Below are 19,532 nucleotides of genomic sequence, written 5' to 3' on the forward strand. Positions count from 1 at the left end.
GTGTGAGCACGTGCAAGATGATAACCTGTTGCGAACATAACCGCACAAACAATGAATCGCACCCAAGAAGAGGAGGCTTCAAAAGAAGTAGCTCTTCGATGAGTTGTCAGGTCGTACTGCGGTGTTCTTCGCCGGCGGTTGTTATTGGACGTCGTGCAGAATTGCACACGGTTCAACCTGGAAACATAACCGGTAAAAGTAAAGTAAACGTAACGAATGAGTGAGCGAACAACTATATTACGTGCACACGAGCGTACGATTCAATTTACACGAGTTATTCAAATCTATATAGATACCCATGTCACCACTACCGTGGTTACTGCGACACACAATACGTGCGCATGCAGTGGTCAAAATGAGCACGTAACTTTCCGCGGAACGAACATAGGATGAACGCGTCGGTCACGTGATCAGTGCGTATCACACGCCACTACGTGGGTAACAACTGAATTTGGAACAACAGAGATCTCCACTTACAAAACGGGCCATTTCGAGCTCAACCACAATACTAACATTTGAAGGGGGGAGGGGGAGAGAAACCCCACTTTGATTGAATTGGAAGGCACCGGCCCTCATTTGGTTCATTTATCAAATTAGGCACTGTTTTTTTTTCTGTAACGGTTCTGCCTGAAACGGAGGGGCCCATTCTCAGGCATGACAGAGCATGCAGACGTTCATAGGCTGCTTCCATTTTTTTTTTATGAACTTCATGCGGCACACGGAGCTCTTGGGAATGGGCGATGGCGGTGGAGTGGTGGTGGTGGTGGAGGAGGCTTGGTGGTCTCCCCTCCCGCCCCCCCACCCCCTCCCCATGGCCGGGATGAATGTTTCCCACACACCATCCCCATTCGCAAGCAAATGGAACTCACACGAGTACGCTGCGCAGCTGATGCCAAACGCAACCCTCCTTAAACCTTAACCCCCCCACCCACCCGCTGCCACTTGCCCGTTTCTTTTTTTTGTTTCATCGGCCGTGATTACATATTTGCAAAAGGTGTCGCTTTTGTGGGTGGGCACGGTGAAACCGAGTGGCTGAGAGGCAATGCGATCGATGATTCGTGTCTTTGCCGGGTCTGCAGAAATTATGTTTTGAAAAAGGGGAATGCCCCCATTATCGTGCTGTGTTGGTGTCGGCGGCTAACACGGAGAACTGGGCGCGTGTCAGGTGGGGCAGTTCGTATCACCCTGGCAAGTAACCAATGGCCGTCGAGTGATGACTTATTGACCTTGATCAACTTAGGAGGTCTTTTGACCGGTCAGAATTGAGTGCCTAAATCACATGAGCATTCTAAACCACTCAATCATTGCACTTCCACACACAGCGTGCCTGCAATTCACTTTGTTATTTAAATAAGTGTTGAGTATTTGACGAGAAGTTTTTTTAAGGACAGAATAACGATTTTGTCATTTAAGGTGCAGTAAATAAGTTTTCAAGTGAATAAAGCTACGTATGATCAATTCTATCCAATCATTTATCATGAGGACACTGCTTTTAAAACGACACTTAAGTCACAGCACACGTCAGTAGAGGCCGTTAAAGAGAAGCAATTACATTTTGGAACATGGTAAGTTACTTGAATACATTTTTATGCAAATAAGCTGAATATATTTATTTTCTCTTTCGCTTAAAAAAACCCAGACACAGCTCATGCCTAACACACACACACGCGCACGCACGCGATGATATTTCCATGGTTTCGATTGGTTTAGAAATCTTTAGTGATTTTGGCACACGCACTTGATTGATCCGTAGCTCCCCTTACCCCGGTCACCATTGTTTATTCTCAAGCAGAGCCGACAATAGCCGATCTAAACCTCGGACTGTGATCCCAAATGTGGTCTGACACCTTGCGAATACTGTATGTGATGAGCCTCGTTTTTTACCCATGCGACGGCAGGATTTTATTTGTTTATCGTAAATCACCGAGCACTTCTGTTTGTTCGAGCCCCCTCGCGCCATGCGCAGTTCAGTGCCTGCGCCGGGTGGCAACGCGGGCACCCGGCGAAGCATCTCCACTCAGTCACTAAGCCTCTTAAGCCTCGTATAGCGCGTATGCTTATACAGGTGTGTACAATGTACCTTCAAACTTGTACGGAGCCGCATGACATCATGGCTGAGAAGCACGTTAAACTGCAGCGCAGAGAGCTTGACGAATCCCTGCAAATGCAACGCTGTATCTGCCTTTGGTAAACGCGGTGGGTAATACGCTGCAAGTCTGACCCGTTAAGGTTCGGAGCCTTGTCTGCATCATGCCATTGTGCTCACACGAATGGGAAAATGGCCGCCGCGTTCAGACGCAACGGCGCCGAGCGCGACGCCGGTTACAAAGTAAAACCGTCAGTTTGGCGGTCCGGCGAAGCAAATGCTGCCCTTCACTGGTGCGCAACTGTGCGGTGCGCGTCTTGCGCTCTCCGCCGGCCCGTTATCATGCAGCGGGTCACCAACGCGAGGCATGCTGTGTGCAGCCCTCCACGGGGTTAATCGTGCACCCCCTGAACAACGAAAATTTTCAGCAGCAGATTTCACCAATTGGGATGTGGGAGCTGTGGACTGCACACTCGCGATCACGCGGCTCCGTCTCCGCCACGTAGCTGAACCTGGGGGGAACGCACCGCGATATACGATTCGATCGCAAAAGCACCAACGCCCATCTCCCATTTTCACTGCAATGCAAGCAGCCATGACCACCGCCGGCAACGCCCGGTCATGGAAGCCGAGCGGGGGCTGTGCAGAGGCAATGAGGGTGCACGCCAGCCATGGCACTCCTAATGTATCCCCTACGTCCCAACTCTCCCATTTCCTCGACGGCTCCCATCATCTCCCCGCTCTCCCACATCACCCCCCCCCCCCCCCCACCATCCTCAGGTCTAAAGACGATCGTAGGTGCCCTCATCCAGGCAGTGAAGCAGCTGTCGGACGTGATGATCCTCACCGTGTTCTGCCTGAGCGTGTTCGCGCTCATCGGCCTGCAGCTCTTCATGGGGAACCTGCGGCATAAGTGCATCCTCTGGCCGATTGCCAACCAGACCAACGTCACGGAGTTCAACGAGACCGTTGAGCCCTTCAACTGGGAGAACTACGTCAACAACGAAGGCAAGGCCCTTGTCGGAGCGATGGGCTCTTGGTTCCGCGATCCCACATCGTCGATGCGGCCATTACAACATAGACCGTTGATATCGCTAAGTGCCAGGGGGCCAGGGAGGATAGCGGATGCTGCCCCCCCCCCCCCCCCCCCACTATCGTCCATCAACCCTGCTGGGGCGCCGCGACTGTGGGCGTTGTGAGTGGCTAGTCGTGTTCAGCAAAATTCTCAACGAAAAATTCACTATGTAACACGATTTTTGTTCCTGGGTAGTAAGTGTTATTTTTTTTTATTGCTTATGCTTCAAAAGTATAGAAAATGGTTATTTTTCCCCACAAATTTTGCTTTTGTGACCAGGACTTTACGTGAAGGAATGACACAAATGCACACGTTTTCTCTCCTGGTCACAAAAGCAAAGTTTATGGGGACTATTAGCAATTTTATGTACATTTGAGGCATAAGCAATTGGAAAATAACAGTACCCAGGAACATTTTTTTTGTAACACAGTGAAATCATTGCATATTTGAATCCGCATGTTTGTAATTTTAGCGAGGTAACATGATTGCTGATCATGCCAATACACAGTAACGCATGAACAGTAGGCCCAGTACCGAGTCATGTAGCCAGTAGTTGAGTAGATTTAATGTAATTCAAGCATACCACTTCTCTTGTTTGGGAAGAAGTGGAGAGAACACTTCTGTGGATCCTATCTGTAATCTAACCATTAACCACCAGGAACCATTAGCTGCTCGTACAACCAGAACCATAAACACGTGGCTGCCCCTCTGTTCCCCAGCTCTATCGTGCATTGCTCACTGAGAATCTGGGTATTCCACGTGGTGGTGTTGGCCACCCACCCCCTCGTGTGCCATGCCGGCCTTCATAGGTGCTTGCTAACACCACTTGCCCCAACAGTCTGTTAAAGTCGACATGGGGGATCTTTGTATATGTCTCTACTGTACCCAGAGAGAGAGAGGCTGGGTCCCACTCTGACTTAGCACAGAGAAGCTTCCGTGGCTGTATCTTCACATGAAATCCTCTGGGCAAGGACGCTGCCTGGAGCCTCAGTCACGGGCGCACGCATGTCGCTTGAAAAGCACTCCCTCCCCCTCGTCTTGGCACGAAATTCTGATATCCACTCAATTGTTGTGTATTGTGCTAATTGGTGCTGCAGTACTTTTGGCAAGTGCTCTTAAATCATGCATTGTGTCATTCATGTTTGACTCACAAGCCAGAGACAATGGTCGACTGAGTGCAATGACGTTGGTGCAGTGCTGTTACATAATATTCATAATAAAATATTGCCAGATATTTACCCTTGGCAAGCTACACGTTTGCAGGAAGGTCCCTGCATTGGGATGTTTGGCCACCCCCCCCCCCCCTATGGCAGTATGTGGGCCAGTATTCATTTACGTATATCATTTCCAATGAGTTTGCCCCTTGAATCCGTAACATTTGTTTTCTCGGACACAGGATACGGGATTAAGCTGTGACGTGGATCTAAGCTATGTGACACCACAGGATAAATATTTGAATGTGAAGGGCAGGCGGAGACATTCGTGGGCGTGGATGAGCTTAATCGTGCCGACTTGTTCCCGTTAAACTGTCCCTTGCAGATAATCAGTACAAACTGGAAGGGAGTAAGGATGCTCTCCTGTGTGGAAATGGATCCGATGCTGGGTGAGTATAAACGCACATGCTATCCTTCAACGATCGATAATAATCTAATTATTTACTCTGGCCTCAAGTGAACCCTCTCATAACTGAAATCCCAACTCTGCACAGCCGCGCAGTGGCGAGGCATTTAACGCAATTTATCGGCACCCGGTGGCACGTTGCCCACGCCCATGCAGAAAGCTGACCCTGATGTGTCCAATCGTGCACTCGTGCACTTTTACACAAACGCAGTTACACATTTTACAACACGCACAGAAGAATATGTTTAATTGGAACGGTCGTCAGCCTTTGGGGTGGGGGGGAGTGGGCAGCTACTAACAATGCTGGTGTAACCCGAGATAGGAATTGTGTGGACATAGCAAACGCTGGCTCACGGCTGTCTTGAGAAGTCTGGTAAAACAAGGGGGGGGGCAGAAATGAGAACATGATCAATATAAATGGGTTAACCGTCATTAAACATGACCAGGTAGTGGTTATAGTGGGCCTACTCAGGTTATGAAGTGGACCTTCCCTTTCGTGAGCTTCAGGTCCCCTCTGAACCAGAGGATTAGCACCTGCAAGTGTTCCCGCTTGGCGAGCGAGAATGGCGCCGAGTCAGGCGGATGAATCGCCACACAGATCCACAGTCATGCACGGCAAGAAATGGCGTCATACTGCAATACACAGGGCTGGTACTTGATCAAGTCATAGAATGGCATCTGTACGGCAGCCCAGAGAGGAGACGGGCGCCACTGAGTCTAGAATGTCCACTGATATGTGGGCAATGCGACACCCAGTGACTTCAATGGTTCTAATGGTGCGGATAATGTTGGCTATCAGTATCGGTCTCCATGGGTCTGGCGTCTGAAATACCACTTCTAGATAGCTTGCGATGTGAGCATCACTGACTCCTGGTTGAAGAGTTCTGACCTCTAATGCGTGACCTGGATGTCCACTGCTGGAAAGGCAGTGAAGGAAATCGACCACGTGCTTGTAGACAGCCTAAGTCATTCGACATAAACAACATCTTGATAGGGCATCTCTCAGGGTTCATTTGAAGTCCAAAGGGATTCTGATATCTGGTTCTCCCAGACTGGATCTTGAGAAGCTGCACGGTGAACTTGTCTCCAGCGAGTTTTCAGGGAGTCTAGAAATGGTTTGGGTAGCTTGTTGATCTTGAAAATCTTGATCAAATGTTGGAGATGCCTATGGTTGGAAGCCTGCTAGCTACTCGTGGCTGCCTGGAAGTAAAACCCAGGACAGGTAAGGGCTGTGCTTCTGGAGAGAAGAGTCGTTCAGCCAGGCTGGAGTGAGGAGGGGTGAGGACCGTTGAGAGCCATCTTTGATCAATAACTCATATGCATCTTACCAATGTCTCAAACTCCTTTTTATAGCAAATACATTGGGGTACTTCAATTAGGGTAGCTTTTCATATATTTCTGATTCCAATGAGTGTAGGATCCATTCGGTGAAGTCATATTTGTGCAGCTGTGTCCAGTTTCTCAGCCGGATGCCAGTGGCTCTCAGCTCTGATTGCCGACCCACCAATCAAGGGATGCGTTACCTTCAATTGGGAAACTCGATTTGGAGGAAAGCATATTCTTGGTTCTTTCGGTAAGTCACGTAGATAGAAAATACGATAAAAAAATGCTTTAAATAATAAAAGCAAAAACCCACGACGTTTCGATCGCAATTCAAGCGGTCTTCATCAGGCGGAGGAAAGCAGTTTTAAGAGAAGCAATGTTGTTGGAGTCTGTCATATTACTGGAGAAATGCTTAAAGTGGGTTGTTATGGCATGACTATAAGATTTCATGTAGAGAGCTTTCTTAATTAAGAATGAATGGCTAAGTTGGAAAGTATGGACAGAAAGCAAAATGGGGGATTTGAATGCATATCCATTTGGAGGTCTTGAATGCGTATGCATGAGGGAAATATTTTAGATATCTTAAAGAGACCGTTGTGCCAGGGAGCAAGAGATCTTGGTGTAAGAGGGTATGTGGAGAGGTGGCCATTGTGAAGCTATAGAGTAGACTGGTGTGAGAGCACTGGAAAGATGGAGTTGGTTAACGCCTGGGCATAAACGCCATCCGCAAAATTGTACGGCACTGTCGATGTAAATAGACCGTGCAAGTAAATGTTACAACATTGACTTCAAGCTTCCGTGACTGCAAGAATTCATATTCTTTGGGTCTTTCCGTAGAGCCATGTAGATAGAGAAAAAAAAAATTGATAATTTTATTATTTTTCTATCACAACAACATTGTTGAGAACACCGTTGCAGCTGTCTAGCAAAGTTTGTCGAGGCCTCGACCCACCCGCCAACGCTCGTCATGACCCACCCCCGTGTGTAGTTCCTGCCCAGAGAAGTTCGTCTGCATCAAGGGAGGCCGCAACCCCAACTACGGCTACACGAGCTTCGACACCTTCAGCTGGGCCTTCCTGTCGCTGTTCCGCCTCATGACGCAAGACTACTGGGAGAACCTCTACCAGCTGGTAAAGGCAGTTGCCCGTTTTTTTTGTTTACGTAGTTCCAATTATGGTACGGTTTGAGGTGAAGATAGTAAACAAATTATGGCAGCTGTGGATTTATCTGTTCAGGACTGCCTTGCCGAGTGTAGAACTCGTTATCAGCAAGGCTGTCTGTTACAATGATTGCCATTTTTGTGCATTTAAGATTCTGCATTGGAGAGGAAATGGGAATATTTGGAGAAAACCCATGCATTTTGAGGAAATTACACGAAAAAAATCGTACAGGTTGGTCAGCAGCCTACTTGCTGTACTTCCATCTGCTGGCCACCTCAGAGTATTGCAGATTTGGTGTGACACTGAACCTAAAAATAAATACATCAATTCCTCGTTTAACGTGGTAGGTGCGTTCCTGAAAAGTGCCCCGTTAAGCAAAATAAAATTCTCTGCTGTGAAGCTCAGGAAAGTAGTTCGTCATCGAACACTCAGAAACCACTTTATAACGGGCGCATTCCGTGTTGTGCGAAAAGTGTTCCCTCATGGAAGAACCGTGTTATAGTGAAAACGCGTTGTGTGAACACGCGTTAAGCAAGGACTTATTGTACTGGATGACAGATGTACACTAACACCACCACCATGCCTGGAACATAATGATGGTGGTGATGATCAAAATAATATATTCTCTGAGGATGACTGGTGATGATGATTATAAGGATCATTATTGTGGTGGTGAGGATAATAACAACAACAGTGATGATGGTAGTGCTGACAGTGATGTTGATGACATTGATGACGTCAATAGGGATGATGATGACGATGACATTGATCAGAGATGCTTGCCAAATGGGGTGATGCACAATTGCTACTGAGGGGTAAAACGTTGCCGTGTTTCACCGACGCTACTCAACGTGACGGTGTATCTTCAGCATTCGGCACTTCTTCCCCTTGCACAGCTGAATATCGCCTTGCATTCTGTCCCCTCCCAGACTCTGAGGGCAGCTGGCAAGCCGTACATGATCTTCTTCATGGTGGTCATCTTCCTGGGCTCCTTTTACCTCATCAACCTCATCCTGGCCGTGGTAGCCATGGCCTACGAGGAGCAGAACCAGGCCACCATGCAGGAGGCCGACAAGAAGGACCGTGAGTTCCAGGCCATGATGGAGCAGCTCAAGAGGCAGCAGGAGGATCTGGGGAATGGGGTGAGCGATTTGACTGATGATGAGCGTCCATGTTGGCCATCGACCTCAAATATCCTACGGGGGGTTATGCCTGTGACCAACATCTGAGGCAATGATTGGGGTTACAGGGAGAAATGGGTGCAGTTTCAGTGTGTGCTCCCCACCGATCCGGAGTCCAAGGAGGAATACCTCAGAGGAGATGGTGGAGGGATACTGCCGGGGCAGATCTTGGGGGTTGCGTGTTGACTGTGCAGCAGCTGCTGGATCTGGCGGAGGGTAGGGAGAGTTGGCGAGGTTTGGCTGTGACATCAACTTGATTTTGATTGTCATCATTGCTTTAATAACGTGCCATGGTCAATATTTCTTCTCCTTTTATTGTGGCTCTGGACTCTAAATATGTAGGCATTCCCCTGTGCTCGAAATTGTCTTTCAAGACCCACATTGGCAATATAGGCAACAAACTAAAACAAATGTTGATTCATGCTACAGAAACAAACTTTGTATTCTGCTTCAACTCCATCTGAATATAGTTAGTGCCACCATCCTGCCCATATTTAATCATTGTGACACCATCTACCGCCTAGCTTCTTAATCTTCCCGAAAATATCTCACTTCATGATACTGCTCTGCTCTCCGTTTTGCCCCTTAATTCCCCTATATAACTTATTGCAACCTCTACACTCACTCAAATCTCTCCCCCTGGATATCCGGAAAGGATCATCATGGAGTTGTATGCATCCTAAAGTTCCTCTTAAACAAATTCACCAATTACCTCAAGCACTACTTCGTTTCTCGAACTCCCTAACGTAGCCTCAGAAGTGCCTCCTTATTCCTACAAAAAAATCCATTTGCTAAAACCATGTTTGGTAAACATCTTGCTGCTCCACATTTCTGGAAAACCCTTGCCACAGATGTATGGCTCCATCCCCTCCCTTCCCTCCACCTCTTTACTCCCCTATTAAACAAAAAAACAGAGAATACTTGGACATGTACCTAACTTCTTCTGGCGCCTCTTGCTACATATTTGAAATTTCTTTTTTCAATTTGCATGTATCTTTGTCTTTTTTTGGGCTAAATATACAACTTACTTGCACCCGTACCTAACCGTTTCCGACGCCTCTTCCTCTGATGTTACGTTTGCTCGGTTTTTTATTTGCGTGTTTTTTTTACGACCGTTAAATGCCTAATTTGTTTATTGTGCAACATTCTTTGAGGACCCTGTACGCGTTCTCTACAATATCAGTGTCGTCTCTTTTCCCCGTGATGCACATGTCTCACTGTCTTGTATTATATTTTGAGATGTGGTTGCCTTTTTACGTGCATTGCATTGCGCAATATATATCCACTTCGTATTGTGTATTGCGTTACGCTGTACAAATCCACATTGTGTTCTGTGTATTGCGTTACGCTGTACAAATCCACATTGTGTTCTGTGTATTGCGTTACACTATATAAATCCACATTGTGTTCTGTGTATTGCGTTACACTGTACAAATCCACATTGTGTTCTGTGTATTGCGTTACGCTGTACAAATCCACATTGTGTTCTGTGTATTGCGTTACACTATATAAATCCACATTGTATTGTGTATTGTGTTATGCTATGTAAATACACATTCTATTGTGTATTGCATTGCGCTATATAAAGCCAATTGTGTTGTGTATTGCATTGCGCTACATAAAATGCAATTGTGTTGTGTATTGCGTAACGATTTGTAAATCCAAACTGTGTTGTGTATTGTGTAGCGCTATATAAATCCACACTGTGTTGTGTATTGCATAGCGCTATATAAATCCACATTGTGTTGTGTATTGTGTGGCGCTATATAAATCCACACCGCGTTGTGTCTTGTGTTGTGCACGCTTGGGTGTGGCTTGCCGCACCAGGGGGGCACAGGGGACAGCGAGCCCCTGTCCCGGAGCTCATCCGAGACGTCGCGCCTGAGCTCCAAGAGCGCCAATGAGAGCAGGAATCATAGAAAGAAGCAGAGGCAGAAGAGCGACTCGGACGAGGGGGAGGAAAAGAGAGACGACGAGAAGATCCCCAAGTCGGTGTCGGAGGAAAGCATGCTCCGCAAGCCGGGCAGTCTACACGGCAGCCGCAAGTACTCGACGCACCGAGAGGTAAAGCAAGATCCACACAGCTCCACCCAGCTACAAACAGCTCCACCCAGCTCCACGCAGATCCACCCAGCTCTACGCAGATCCACGCAGCTCCACACAGATCCACGCAGCTCCACCCAGCTACAAACAGCTCCACACAGCTCCACCAAACTCCACGCAGATCCACCCAGCTCTACGCAGATCCACGCAGCTCCACGCAGATCCACACAGATCCACCCAGCTCCACCCAGCTACACACAGCTCCACGCAGTTCCACCAAACTCCACGCAGATCCACACAGATTCACCCAGCTACACACAGCTACACCCAACTCCACGCAGATCTACTCAGCTCCACACAGATCCACACAGATCCACCCAGCTACACACAGCTACACACAGCTCCACGCAGCTCCACCAAACTCCACACAGATCCACACAGATCCACCCAGCTACACACAGCTACACCCAACTCCACGCAGATCTACCCAGCTCCACACAAATCCACGCAGATCCACACAGATCCACCCAGCTCCACCCAGCTACACACAGCTCCACGCAGCTCCACCAAACTCCACGCAGATCCACACAGATCCACCCAGCTACACACAGCTACACCCAGATCTACACAGATTCACCCAGCTCTACCCAGCTACAAACAGCTACACCCAGCTCCACACAGATCCACACAGATCCACGCAGCTAACATGATGTACTATATTATGACAGTACATTAGAATATAACACAACATAACAATTGTATAATACATGTATACGCTGTATAACATATAATATTGTAACAATACATAACATAATAGTACAGTATAAAATTTAATGTACGATAACGTAATACGTTACATTACAAAAAAATGCAAGGTGTTATGCATGACACTAAGAATTAATCGTCCTGTATTTACCATCTCAGATTCACTCACGACACAGTCTTTATACCATCCAATGAAAATTAACCATGGGAAATGATTTCAGAGCTTAACAAAAACGGCTGCAAAGTTGAGCTGCTCAAGGTAACCCAGAGCCATACAAAAAGAATACACAACAAGTTTGTGTGAAGTTGTAGGGATACAACTGGAAAACACAGTGGATCATGGACATCGTTTTATCTTGTTGTCCTTCCCTAACACCTCCGATTAGTGCGGTCGGCTACGTACGGTGTGAAAAAAGTTCAACGTACAAGTACATAGATACATAGACTTGTAATGGATTGTTTGTCCTACGTGGCCCGACTCGTTTAAATCGTGTATCGTCTCTGTCTAGTTTGTAAAGTTTTGTTCGCTCAGTTTATAACTTAAAATTTTAAACCAAACAATATATAATCATCCGTTATAATGTATTATTATAAAGCCGTCGCCATCTCTGATGGCGCTGCGATGCAGAAACCCATTGAGCACGTGCATGTGAGCTGATGCAATCGCTCTTCCACGGTAGGTGCCCTCTTGGACGCCACGGTTGGCTACGTACGGTGTGAAAAAAGTTAAACATACATAGAGTATATAGGTTGATTATTGAAGGCATACCAGGATAAAAATTAAGAGGCGAGTCATAGCAGGATGCAGTGCTTTCGGGAAATTAAATCTGATTATGAAAAGCATCGTATAACAATGAGCCTCGACAGTTTTCACTTGGTGGAAATTATCGGCCACGACACGTGACTCAGAAGCTTGTGCTCTGACAAAAGAAAATGTAACAGAAAATCTAATTATAACAACAACCTTGAAGAGATGAACACTGCCAATTAGTCCGTCAGAGAGAGAAAGCCAAACACTGGTGTTCGACTGTTGAGCATGCACATACTATCAGATTCTTTGACTTTATCAGATTCTTTTGGGTGTTGACTGTTATGTTAGCCGACTACCTGTGTTGTATTACATTATATTTCTAAGTTTACTATGTTTTGTTTTCTCTTTCATTTGTGCCTGATGATGATTGCTTGTGTTGCAATCGAAACGTCGTATGATATTATTTAATTTCTTATTTTCTCTTTCTACGTGACTTTACCGAAATGACCAAAGAGTATCAGATTCTTTGTTCGTTAATTTCTCAGTCTGCGCTTGTCCTGGTGAGGGTTGCAGTGGCAGCATGTTGAGTAGGGAGGTCCAGACCTCCCTTTTCCCTAGCGACAGACTCCAGCACGACATTACTATGCACTACTACACGACTATACACTACACTACTATACACTACACTATATACTACTATACACTACTACATTATACACTAACTATACACTATTACACTACTATACACAGACTCTAGCTCTTCCTGGGGAATTCCCAGGCGTTCCCAGGCTAGCTGAGCAACATAGTCCCGCCAGCGTGTCCTGGGCCGGCCCCGGGGTCTTCGCCCAGTGGGACGTGCCCGGTAGAGTTCCAGGGGGAGTCTACTGGGGAGCATCCTTACCAGGTGCCCAAACCACCTCAACTCGTTCCTCTCGATCTGGAGGAGCATCGGCTCGACTCTGAGGCTCCCCCGGATTACCGAACTCCTCACCCAATGACGGAGAGTGAGCCCGGCAACCCTGTGGAGAAACCTTATTTCGGCCCCTTGTACCAACGATCTCATCCTATCGGTCATCACCCAAAGCTCTTGACCATGCGTGAGGGTAGATTGACTTGTAAACCGCGAGCTTTGTTCGAGAACTCAGCCCCCGTGCCCGCAACACTGCGGATGCCACACCGATCTGCGGCCAATCTCCCGCTCCCACTTACCATCACTCGCGAAAGAGACCCTGAGGGCAGCTGTTCCCCCCTCACCTGGAGAGAACAATCCACCATCTCCCGGGAGTGACCATGACCTAAGGTTTGGAGGTGCTGATCCTCATCCTCGCCGCTTCACACTCGGCATCAAACCGTTCAAGTGCACGCTGGAGGTCACAGACTGATGAGGCAAAGAGGACAACATCGTCCGCAAAAAGCAGTGATGGCATCTCCATGCCCCGTACTGAATGCTGTCCATACCTCGGCTGCGCCTTCATTTCATGTCCATGAAAATCACGAACAGAAGTAAACCACTTTGATATAACACCAAAAATATAGACACAACTCTCACTCCGGGAATAGAGGAATGAGACAGCGCACAAAAGCGGAAACGGTACATCATACTCTCACAGCATCTCCCACAAGACATTGCAGGGAACACGGTCATATGCTACAAAGCAGAGGAAGGCTGGAGAACCATACTCCCATGACCCCTTAAATATCCGTGAGAGCGAAAAGATCTGGTCCATTGTTCCACGACCATGACAGGATCCACATTGTTCCTCCTGAATCTGAGGCTCGGCCACTGGGCGGAGCCTCCCTTCCAGCACTCTTATCAGATTCTAGAAAAGACAAATAAATACGAAATTGCATTATGCCTAGACCTTGGTTTTCTGCTTACAGCCTTGCGCCCTCGTTGGAAATGTTTGTGATGAAGAGAGACTTGCCGAATGACAATGGCCGTTAACCTTCCACAGAGTGGTACAGTTATTCCATTGGCCTCGTAGGTGTGAAGCCTAAAATTTGATCTACGTGATCTTCCAACAGCGAGCATTGTGTTGGAACTGCTGCACCCCCTAGTGCTATTTTATTTTTATATTACGGCAAAAGGTTACTTAGGGACAGTGAGGCTATGGGTGCAGGTGAGGCTAAAAATAAAAGCCTCGGCTTCTGAGCTCTAAGAGTGAGTGGGTGCAATGCAGTTATCGTGAACATCATGTGGTTGAGTGTCTCAGAAACTGAAACGCATCACATTAGTCATGTTGACGTTACGTGAATTGTGAACCACGCAACCTGGCTCTCAAGTTTCTATTCAGAGAGCAATGTAATCCTCATATTGCCTGGGCATGCATTTGGGAGTTACCAGCATTAGATTATGATCGGTCAAAATCGATTAAAAAAAAGCTTTTCGAGGTGCCATTCAGGGTGAGCGTGGAGTGTGTTTGTGTGGACAGCACTGCACAGGTATTGTCCCAACACGAGCCTGGGGGCTCCTCCGTGTGATGCGCACGACGTACGGAGACCTCATCTGAGCCGGAATGGAAAATTAACTGTAACTTGAAATGAGAAATTGCAACGCAGAATCGCCAGAGATGGCAGCGGCTCGGCAGAGGCCTTTACGCAGCGGTGGATTGACCATGGCCGATGCTGTCATGAAAATGCGACTTATTTGTTCATTTAACACCAGGAAGACGCTCATAAAAATGTTCACAATGCTAAATTTGGTGAAATTATGATGATGTCACACATCAGAAGAGCAACATTTTACAGTTTGATGTTTAATTTTGCTATCCAATCAAGACCTTTGAGAGTGAAATTCAAGTTTCCAGGGAATGGGTGACAGTGGACGGCCATTCCTTCAATGTTCTTTCATTTGAAGTCGTTCACCACATTCACATCGTGGAGTGTCCACTTGTGCGTAGGGCATTCACAGCGCCCTTGTGAAGCTGGTGAAATTAAAGTAATGAGGAAACTTTGCTAAAAGAGAAGCACATTTTTGTTTGAACAAAAAGGCTTAGACATGGCGTAGACTTCATGTTTAGTTGAAACGGCACGGCGTTAATGTAGTTATAAATCTGGGATTTTTAAAATATTTAAACAGTTTTCCTTTTTTTATTCGAACAAAAGCTTGCTATAAACAAAATCTTGCTCATGTATTCCTAAAAAAAACGTTGTAAAAAGTGTTTCCCGGCGTTATACCTACTTTAGCGCCATGTAGTTTGAACTATGGTCAGTGACACGGCCTAACAGGAGTACATTCACTGCTTATTGCAGAGATTCACAGTTCAAATCCAGCAGCCACCCTGATTATAACTGGGGGTGTAATGACCACAATGTAGTAAAACTGCTTCACAATGGGCGTCAGAGATCCCCTGACGCCATTCACAAGTGTAGACCACTGCCGTGTGCTGGCGTCGGGATCCCAATTTGGCAAATTCGAAAATGACCAACAAATTACAAAATTGGGATTATACATAGCAATCATTGCCCCCTATTGGCAAACGAATGCCCCAGGTCAGGCTTGCAAATGACACTATCCTAGTCTCTTGAGTTATTACCTGGTTAAACTAAATAAACTTCATCTTAAATGTAAAAAAGTTATTTTCTTGGTTCTTTCGGTAAAGTCATGTAGAAGGGAAATAATAAAATCATATAAATATAAAACAATAAAAATTCTCAGTCGAAACGTCGTGAGAATTTTTATTGTTTTATATTTATATTATTTTATTATTTCCCTTCTACGTGACTTTACCGAAAGAACCAAGAATATGAATCCCTGCAGTCACGAAAGCTTTAAATCAAAATGTAAACAAGTTGTTTGTTTGTCTGTCAATTTTTTGCATTGCACTCAAGCAATTTGTTTTATTTCAAATACTTCCCCTACTAGACCAGTGCGGCGAATGCCCTTGTCCTAATGCCCATATATGTGAGGTCGCTGCCTTGCATCGGCAGTTACACGAGTTCAGCGCCGGTCAAGAGCTTCTTCCTTTGACGCGTATGCTCTAGCATAATGTGTGCGCGTTAGGTCGCGTGCATTGTTTCGAGCGGGGTTTTATTGCCCGAGGCTTTCACAGCCAATGCCACCACAGTGAACCATCGCTGCGGAGATTCTCCCATCAAAAGCCCAAGCAGCCTCCTGAGATTAAGACGTGCTTAAGTTCAGTGCCCTGTCACTAATTACATGAGAAAGAAATATAATTTATCAATATATTGCCTACTTCTTGTGAGTGTGGAGCTTTTATACTCTTAGGTTTTTTCGGTAAAGCCACGTAGGTAAAAATAAAAAATAAAAATAATAAAGTGTGGAGCTTTGTTGAATGCGTGTGCAGTTTCTGTTTGAGTAAGGCCAAAAATACCCTCGAAAGGGGCTCTCTAGACGTCCCTCTAGTGGAGTCACTTCCGCCGGTAGTGGCGTGAGCAATTTCACATCTCGCTGCCGCAGCGATAACACGAATGCGCGCGTTGCTTCCCCACCCTCTCCCCTGCATTGCTCTGCCAGTCCCTGATCAGCATGTACTACAAGCCGAAGAGGAAGAGCAGCCGCACGAGCCTGCTCAGCTTCCGGGAGAAGGTGCGCGAGCACAACTCCGACAACGACTTTGCCGACGACGAGCAGTCGGAGCTGCAGAGCATGGCCGGGGAGGCCGGCAGCCGTCGCAACTCGCTGTTCGTGCCGCAGAGAGGCCACGGCGAGAGGCGCAACAGCCAGGGCAGCAAGCTATCTTGGGCCGGGCCGAACCCGCCCATCCTGCCGCCGCTCAACGGCAAGATGAACGTGTCGGTGGACTGCAACGGGGTGGTGTCACTCGTCGACCGGCCAGCCGGAACTTCGGTTCCCAACTCGCCCCCGGGGCTGCTGCTGCCCGAGGTGGTCATCGACAAGGCCGTCACGGATGACAATGTGAGGCTCGTATTTACGTCTGATCATAATCGCGTGCCTCACTTGCTCCGGGAAAGCCTTGCTGAGACTCAACACTCGGTTCGGTCATGGGTTTCGTTGTTTGGCCAAATTCTTTATGATTCAAATGTGTTCAATATCTATGGGATCCTTTGTGCCGGTATAAAAGTTATGGAACAGAAATAGACTTTACCCTTTACAGAAATAATACAGGAGGTGTTTAGATATTCAAACACCAAATAGACACCTATTGCAAGGCATGTAGTCTGCATTAACCACACAAATTCAACCCAAGCTTTGAGTGCTTTGATATTTGCATTGCCTTTGTGCTGTTCGCCTTTTGGTGTTCTCTGGTCTCACACTGTTGAGAGAAGGCCACGCAGAAGGTTGTCTCTGGTGTAGGCCAGTTTCAAAAACAATGCATAGATTATCCTAGCATGTTTGTTTGTATGTTTTACCACGAGCATGTGTGCTTAGTGCAGACTTGATGCCTTTGCAATAGGTCTCTGGTGTTTGAATATCTTAACACCTGTATTATTACCGGAAAGGGTGAAGCCTATTCTTTTTTTCATCAACTGGGCTCAGCGACCCATAATTAAACTCGGGTTTTAAGCATAGTGAATTGATGGTGTCAGCCCGGTCACCAATGACTGCATAAATTATTCATCATGTTAAATTAGGTTTTCACTTAATTTGACAAACTTCCAGGTATGCGAAACTCAGAAGCAGTCATATCGTATTCCGCAGTCCAATCTTGGAATGATGCATGGAATTCCAACGCGGAATGATGCACTGCTCTGCGAGTTCCAAATGCGTAACATTTTAAATCGTGGCACGCAATGCCAACAACACAACAGAATACATTTCGTGAGGGGGAAAAACTGAATTTGAGATTGGGTGATTTTCCGTTGCACTCTGACCCAGGTCACAACTGAAACGGAGCTGCTAAAGAAGCGGAGGCGTGGGTCCCAGCACACCTCCATGGACCTCCTGGAGGAGCCGGTGATAATAAGGAACAGGGCATACAGCGCCATCAGCGTGCTCACCAACACCATGGAAGGTAATCGTCCCTCTCTCCACCCCGCCTGTCCTGCCACGGGTCTCAGATGCTCCTGCGCTACCTGGCAACAGGCGGCTGCCACCTGTGCAGCATTGTCGAGCAGGTGTGCAGTGCCTTGTCGTTTGAGCACACTCTTGCCCACACGTGTATGCGTGCGTCAGCAATATTATTCTCGCGTACGTGTATCTGGCCTAGCCGGGCCATGGCAACATCGTCTACGGTGGTGTAGACTCAGACTTAAATGAGTACTTAGCATGATGTGTACATATCGGCACTGGGAAGACAAAGGTGGTCGGGTATGGTGCTAGCCACACCACCCCTTCATGTCCTGTGCCAGCCCTTAAAAAAGGTGCTCACTGACAGCATGTGTCCCAAGGATTTGTTAAAGCCGAACCTGGGGGATCTTTGTCCTTGTCCTGACATCTCCTGAGATGCACTCACTGGTTTGCTTGCCCGCTAATTTGCAGAGCTGGAGGAGTCGAGGCAAAATTGCCCCCCGTGCTGGTACAAGTTTGCCAACAAATACCTCATCTGGGAGTGCTGCTCACTCTGGATGAAGGTGAAGGAGATCCTCAAGATGATCGTCACGGACCCCTTCGTGGACTTGTCCATCACCATATGCATCATCCTCAACACCCTCTTCATGGCCTTGGAGCACTACCCCATGACCCCGGAGTTTGAGAATGCCCTGTCCGTGGGAAATCTGGTGAGTTCACTCACACCCGTTCGTGGATTTTAACCCCCATCACAAATTCCAAGGTGCACTTTCTCATAACTGGAGGTGACACTGACATGTTTGGAAATCGCAAGGGTATTTGAACTCTTCTGCTGTTGCCCCCTGCAGCCTGGAACATCCCCACCAGTCATCCGTGCTGCAGACTCCCTCTTCTGCCTTTAACTGACCTCTCCAATAATGATGATGATAATAATAATAGTCTTCTTGGTTCTTTCGGTAAAGTCACGTAGAAGGAAAATAATAAAATAATAAAAATAAAACATAATAAAATAAGTAGTAAGAATTATTTTATTATGCTTTATTTTTATTATAATTAGTGAGAATTATTTTATTATGTTTTATTTTTATTCTTTTATTATTTTCCTTTTACGTGTGAGAATTATTTTATTATGTTTTATTTTTATTACTTTATTATTTTCCTTCTACGTGACTTTACCGAAAGAACCAAGAAGATGAATCCCTGCAGTCACGAAAGCTTTAAATCGAAATAATAATAGTCGTAATTATATCTCTTCGTCAAGTTGCTGTTGGACGAAGGCCTCCCCCTGCTGTCTTGGTCATGGTGATCGTTTAACCAAACTTCCCTGCGCTAGTCCACACTGATTGGTGAAGTGGAGACCCAGGTTAGATCACTAAGCACGTGCCTTAGCGATGGTTGGGAATCGAACTGAAGCAATGCGCCACCACTCCTACTTAATAAATAAATCTATGTTTTAGGTGGCCGCGCGTCATGGGCACGTCATGCTTGTTGCTCTTCTTGAGACGTGGCTACATTTAGATATTATGAAAGACTATCATTATTGGGAAGTATAAATCATATATTTTTTATCCTGTTTTTTTTTAAACTGCTATTTAT

At 46.6% G+C, this 19,532-nt stretch overlaps 1 protein-coding gene across 3 annotated transcripts in view; it reads left to right on the plus strand.

The window, feature by feature from the left end:
* The window catches only part of LOC133345963 (sodium channel protein type 2 subunit alpha-like), a 94,824-nt gene that overhangs the window by 22,573 nt on the left and 52,719 nt on the right, over positions 1-19,532 (plus strand). For all 3 annotated transcript variants that reach the window (XM_061557122.1, XM_061557121.1, XM_061557123.1), the window contains 8 exons: positions 2,867-3,094; positions 4,701-4,764; positions 7,093-7,234; positions 8,194-8,406; positions 10,273-10,509; positions 16,482-16,883; positions 17,805-17,940; positions 18,408-18,646. In XM_061557122.1, the coding sequence (XP_061413106.1) occupies positions 2,867-3,094; positions 4,701-4,764; positions 7,093-7,234; positions 8,194-8,406; positions 10,273-10,509; positions 16,482-16,883; positions 17,805-17,940; positions 18,408-18,646 (1,661 nt within the window). The remainder of the gene's footprint in view (positions 1-2,866; positions 3,095-4,700; positions 4,765-7,092; positions 7,235-8,193; positions 8,407-10,272; positions 10,510-16,481; positions 16,884-17,804; positions 17,941-18,407; positions 18,647-19,532) is intronic.

This window comes from Lethenteron reissneri, chromosome 23, assembly GCF_015708825.2.
Source record: "Lethenteron reissneri isolate LAM-NWPU_2019-01 chromosome 23, ASM1570882v1, whole genome shotgun sequence".
Taxonomy (NCBI): domain Eukaryota; kingdom Metazoa; phylum Chordata; class Hyperoartia; order Petromyzontiformes; family Petromyzontidae; genus Lethenteron; species Lethenteron reissneri.